This window comes from Brienomyrus brachyistius, chromosome 7 (assembly GCF_023856365.1).
Source record: "Brienomyrus brachyistius isolate T26 chromosome 7, BBRACH_0.4, whole genome shotgun sequence".
NCBI lineage: Eukaryota > Metazoa > Chordata > Actinopteri > Osteoglossiformes > Mormyridae > Brienomyrus > Brienomyrus brachyistius.
In genome coordinates, this window is record NC_064539.1 from 395669 (window position 1) to 402218 (window position 6550).

A 6550-nucleotide genomic window follows, 5' to 3' on the forward strand; every position below is an offset into this window, starting at 1 on the left:
TGGTAATACTCCTGGAATAATCGTGTCGTTCGCTAAACCATTTTCCCTCCTTCCACAGAGCTCATCAACAATTTTCTAGACAATCGGGACTAATATAGGATACTTCAACCCTATAAGAAAACTTCTGTTTAGTTGATTTGTTTTGCACTCATTCGCATTTAAATGGAAGCCAACCCAGGCAGTCATAGACCCAGCATGTGTGTTGGGTGGGTGCAGACAGCGCAGCCGCACATACAGCTGAGCTCAGAATCATTTGACACTGCATCACAAGAAGAAATTACCGCCATGTCCTCCAGCCTTGCATTTAATCTCTTGCATTGTACAACGAAACAAGAGACTTTCAACTTTCAACAGCGGAAGACAATAGCTACTGAATAGTATAATTAAAACCGAAGCAACGCAATGATTCTCTTCTGGGGTCTGTGATAATCATTCCCCCCTCTTAGCAATTGTAATTACAGGTTAAAAAGTGAATGTGATGATTCGGATGCTATACGATGCCCACCATTCCAACCCACCCCCCACCAAACATCCGCAGCTGCTTCAGTGATAAGACGGAATTTATTACTCCCAGAGCAACAGAGTAACATACGTGTGACGGATTGACAGCTAATATAACAATGGCTCTGGGCTGTTTTTAATCGCTCCATTAATATTCACTGTTGTGTCAGTTAACAGATACAGTGGATGGGGGGGGGGGGGGGGACTGTTGAGCTGTCAGCAGAACGGGCCGGCTAGCCTGGGGGCCAGCCCATCTGACGACCCCCCATGATGTGGATGTGGATGTGGTAGACCGTCTGGCCTCCATGGGGCCCCTCGTTCACCACCAGCCGGTAGCCCTCGCTGAGACCCTGCTTTTCGGCACAGTCTTTGGCCACAATCATCAGATGGCCCAGGAGCTGGTCGGCAAGAAACAGGAAAAAGGGGGATTTAGACGGAGCAGTAGACAGGAAAGCGAGGGGGACGAAACATCCCAAAATACAAAGTAAAAAAATGCATCACTAATACACTACCTTGGGTTACATGATCGATGTGGTTAAAACTGCAGAATGACTTCAAAATTATAAACATGTTCATTATTGACTGGTCTCTGGGTTCGGGAAAAGCTTTCTAAAAGGCTCCTTTTGTTATTCAAATGAGTGAAGATGCAAGAACATCAATCATGCATATCAGTCAGAGACAAAGAAATTGATGAATAATAATAATAATAATAATAATAATAATAACCGGTCAGAACGATGCACTTGCTTTTAATCGCACTGCAAATGCTGCTAAACGTGCCCGTTCTCGATTTTCATTTAGAGTGGCAAACAGCACAGCCTGGTGGTGAGTCGAAAGAGAACAAGAGAGCTGGAAACAGGCAAAAAATTCCATTCTTAATCTAAAAATAATACTAAAATATGGAAAGTTCTCTCAGGTCATCATTCATCCCCTGGACAGTTTAATTTGTATTTTATCTGCTGCACGTTCTGCGTGCAGATGGCATCTTAAGCCGATTACACGGAAAGTCTATCATATACTAACAAGTCAGTGTTTGCCGACTGGATTATCTCGGGCGCGTCACTCAGCCCCTCTTTGCAGCCCCACAAGGGGTCCGGTCAGCTACCGTTTAATGGAGACCCCACAATGCAGGACGGCCACAAAACGCCACCATGTCTCCAAAAAGTGCTGATGGTGTCAGACTTCCTGGGTGCTAAATTCCTCATTTTTCTAAAAGCCCCACCCTTCAAAAAAAAAAAAAAACTACAACACCAGAGTCTTGTCACTACGGTGAAAATGTTTTAGTCCAAAAAGGCACTCTGGGAATTCCAGTGTCCTTAGCGATGTAAGAAGCTGACAAATTACGCCGCTGTCTTAGGTTCCATTCTTTAGTTCCATCACCACCACCTCTGGTGCCGCGGTCACCAGACTGCTGAGCAAGTGAAAATAAACTGAAATCACCAAATATTTGCCCGACAAACACAAAACTCCCAGTGCAGATAACAGGACTGACAGGAAAGGATTCAACTTTCAATGAATAATAAGTAGGGCTGTAACTGTACGCATATTCGTCATGTACTGTTTGTTACGTTATTTTCAGTTCGACACACACAACGAAATGCATGGATACATTTACTGACACGGGCGGAACAAGTTGACAAGTGATCAACATGAAAAACATGTTAATTGTAGCTGTGAGTTGGTTACGGCTAATGTTAGCTACAGTCGGCATTATCAGCAGTTTGGGAGCATTTCGGTTTCCCAATAAATTATACCAGCACTGGACAGAGAGCAGTTGATAAGCTCAAGACTGCCCGGTAGCTCCGTCATACCGAACTCGGATATGTTGCTGGAAACACATCCAACGTGCGAAGTCATTTGAGACCCAATCATCCGAGTGTGTGCACTACCGGAGCAAGCAGAATCCTCCGCAGGTTAGCTTCCCAGCTGCATTTCAGGTGCTTTTGCTGGGAAACTCAGACTGGGGTAAAAAAAAAAAAAAGCGTCTGGTTGTTATTCAATCGCACTGACAGCCTTTGGTTTACGACAGTTCCTAGTTGTTTGCAGTTTTAATAATAAATAATTTCTAAACAAATTCTGTTTTGCCTGCTGTATTGAAATTACAAAAAAAAATCCATCCCAATCCACTGCATGAAGCTGCCACAGATGATGCTTCGCAAACATTTCTATTCAAAATATTTAGTTGCTGGTAAGCAGGTAGATTTCTATCTTTCTTTGGTTGTCCTGGCAACGCAGCTCAGCCAATGATATCAGACGACGCTTGTCCTTTACCACCTTATCAGCATGAGTGAATAAAACAGCAGAGATGAGCTACGCTGCGCAGATACGCACTGGCTCCTCTCCGCAATAGAGCGAATGTAAGGAGGCAGGACAACGCAAGACGATCCGTTTCACTCGTTACGCTTCAGATACATTATGGTAAAACTGGAGGGGTCAATTCGTGAAACAGTTTAACAGCAAAAGCACTGCGTGCTACGCATTACAAATTCATTTACAACCTCATAAATTATACAGGTATCAACAGATGCCGCACTAATTCGGGTGACCTCCAATGCATACCGTATTCAACAAGGGATTTCACAGGAGTGCAACTAATTAGTAAAACATTAGTAAATGCACTTAATAGACTGATACACAGAAATACAATCAAGCAAGCTAATTAACCAGCCTCATTTTCGGATAAATTTAACTTTAGACAGCAGCTATTAAAAACAAATTTATATGCTTTAACATGCAGGATCACGGGATTATATGAAGAAACACTTTGGTCTTAATGACAATTTTAAGACGGAACATACATTCACACATATGACATGTGACAGAACCTGAAAGATGAGCAACTGTAGGATGGCTGCTAGGAATGCTGGTGGGTAAACGCCCGACTCACGATGGGGAGGGCTTATAGCATAGGATGTGATCTTACCACCTCTACAGTCCCCAGATCATATCTGGCCTATTAGTGCACCAACATCACAGTCATGTGAAGCAGGATAGATGCACCATAAACATACAAACTTACATATCTTTTTTTTTTTAATTCAATGCATAAACAAGTATTCTGGTTGGCTTAAAATCACTTATTTCTCGTTGCTCCTCTGCTTTCAAATAAACCAATAGTCCTATTTTTATAGTAAAAGATGGACTCATTTTACAGTCACTAGCACTGTCAGATAATCAAACTGATTCAAGATCAAAAATTTTCATCTGAAACAGATTCTGCTCCCATAGAGCTTATGACACTCAACTTGCACATGTTGGTATCGATTCCCCCACAAATTGAGTCCACGCTGTTTACTCTGCTCACCCACTGAAGTATAGTTTAGTTTACTATTAGTTTGTCCCTGTGTGATCCCCCAGTGCATCATGGGATAGGCCCTGGCTACAGAAAACATTACTAGACAGGCATAGAGAAAGGGACGCTGAAACTCATATGCTAATAGCTAGCAGCAATTATTGCAGGTGTAAGGTTTGTGAGGGCTTATTTATTTATTTGCATTTAAATGACAATCTTTGACAGTTTTAAATGCACTTAAGGTAGAGCAATAAATGTAGAAAATCAAAAAACACTCTCTTCAGCACGCACATACAGCCATAAACATCCAGGGCCCTACAAAATGACAGTAGTCACGGAAGACTGGAGCAGTGACTGACGTATGTGTGACGAAACGGGGGAGCAGTGGACACACCCAGGCCTCACGCACTGGTCAGCTATTCGTGTCACAATCAAGGCCAATCAAAAACCTCCTGACTCATCTCCACCTCTGCAGCTCAGCAGAATGTGTCAAGGTCGGTTCTGATTGCATCTGCACTTCAGGCGAGACGTGGAGCAGCATTCAGCGGAAGCTTAACTAGTCCCGCAATGAGTCAAACAGAATGAGTCACCCCATTCTATGTGCAGACCTGGAGGTGAGAGGGGGCGGAGCTACCCACTATCCCAGTGTACTGTACACATTATCATTCCTACTATTCCTGTTCTCCTGATGATTATTATTATCAGTAGTATTGCTACTAATTCTCAAAATGATTCCTATTTCTCAATATACTTACCGCAGCATCCTCAGCTTCCACCTTGGAAAGGTGTGTGATGGGTTTTTTTGGGACGACCAGAAAATGAACAGGAGCCTGAGGGGCAATATCGTGGAAGGCTATGCACTGAAACAAGGGAGAGAAGTCGAAAAAGCAATAATCAGTGTAATGCATGGTTCCGTTTCATTTTTGATTGGCCTTTGAGTCATTTCTCTTGAGATTTCAGATAAGTTAAAAAAAAGGACACTGCAAACACTGTATCCCAATTCCTTTAGCTTAACTAGTCACTGCTAGTGCCAGAATATTCACTGCATCAATAAGTAAAAATAAACAATCGCATGTCATCTTATGACAGCCCACCACTTTAGGGATATTAATGTCTCCCTGATCCATAGAAATTGTGCAGAATAACTGAATACTAGTTTTTCATTAAAATCAAAGTTTCACCAGGATACAGTCTATTCCTGTTTTTTCATAAAGATCTAAAATCTAGCAGCAATTTTAAAATGATGGCTTGTATGCGGCAGGGGAAATAAGGACCGAACTCTCTGGCGCCATCATGCGGCACAAACGGGTGCGGTGACGCCTCGTCATAATTTTCATTCGCGTTTCCCTGGGGCCAAAACAATGTTTGGTGGACTTGTAAGGTCAATACTGAAACAGCTAAGTGCTACAGAAAGCACTTACAAAAACCACAGCAGGGCAGGGGTAGCACCAGTTCTAACCGATATGGCAACAAAACAGAAAAAAACCGTCCGAGGCAAAGTGAAACTGGCTGGCAAGTCGGCGCCCCCTCAGAATTTGGCGCCCTAGACGGCCGCCTACGTCGTCTATATAATTGACTGTCCCTGGAATTTGGATATCTGCCCACACAATTCACAAATTATCAGCATAACATATAAATTTGTGCAGTGCCTCAGTCTTATTTGCATTTCCTTAACTGGTTAGGGTTAACATGCAGGGACTGATCGTGCAACTGCTACTTAATTTCGTTTCGTTGCAGAAAAGTGCACATTTCGTTATCAAAAAGACTTAGGTCTATCAAATATATATTATTTCTGCTTGCAGTAATTGGTAATTCTATGTATCACGCGGAAAGAGAAAAAACCCACATGGCATACGATGAACAACAAGCGGAACATAGGCATATCCAAGGCCTTCACATGGTGCTATAAAAATAGTTTACCAAAAATAATTTCTATGCAGTTATTGCACGTTCCTATAAAAGTATTACTTGCGGAAAAATATAGACCGTTTGCAAACCCGGCATTTCATCCTTTCAAAATATTCAGCAAGGATATATACGGTTATATTCTGATAAACCAGCAACCGAAACTGTTAACGAGGCGCTGTGCTATGAGAACAATAAAATATTCCACTGTGTGCTGACCAGCTAACATGAGTATACCATAAATGCACACCTGATCATCCTCATAGAATACATTGGCAGAAATCTCTTTACGGATGATTTTCCCGAAAATCGTGTCTCCTCCCGGCTTTGCAGTCTGCGCCTTAGCGATTTCGTCAGCCATGGTGGCTGGAGCGACCGGGTGACTAGAATGCTGGATACAAAAATATATAACCATATCCCCAAATGTGACAGTGTTCTCCTATTGGTTGAGACATTCACGGTCTTAGTTTATTGGTTGACGATCAGGTCAATCAATATACGTAGGTATGTGGCGACCCAATCAGCGTTTCCGAAGTTCAACTTTTCATTCTGGGGCACATGTAATGTAACTAAATATTCCGTTCGCTGCGACAGATTTTTTATTGAATACGTGATCAAGCATTTTACGGCGGTTTTCATTACTCAGCATGAGTTTAAAAATAACCAATTTGCTGACATTAGTTTATATAATGTAATATTACTCATATACGTGTTATCTAGACATTCCATACACTACAGAATATCTATCAAGGCAGCTGCATTGTAATTAAAATATACTGCTTTTAAAAATACAATATAAAATATTACATAAATGTAGAATATATGTAACTTTCCCTAAAATGTGTTTAATGG

General features: G+C 41.9%; 1 protein-coding gene across 1 annotated transcript; it reads right to left on the reverse strand.

Moving 5' to 3' along the window:
• Positions 1–277: 277 nt before the first annotated feature.
• hint1 (histidine triad nucleotide binding protein 1) lies at positions 278–6108 on the reverse strand. The gene is made up of 3 exons (XM_049019860.1): positions 5949–6108; positions 4549–4653; positions 278–899 (listed from the first exon to the last, which is right to left on the reverse strand). Exons 1-3 carry the CDS (start codon positions 6057–6059, stop codon positions 735–737), a joined length of 381 nt encoding a protein of 126 aa, XP_048875817.1. The 5' UTR covers positions 6060–6108; the 3' UTR covers positions 278–734.
• Positions 6109–6550: the final 442 nt, after the last annotated feature.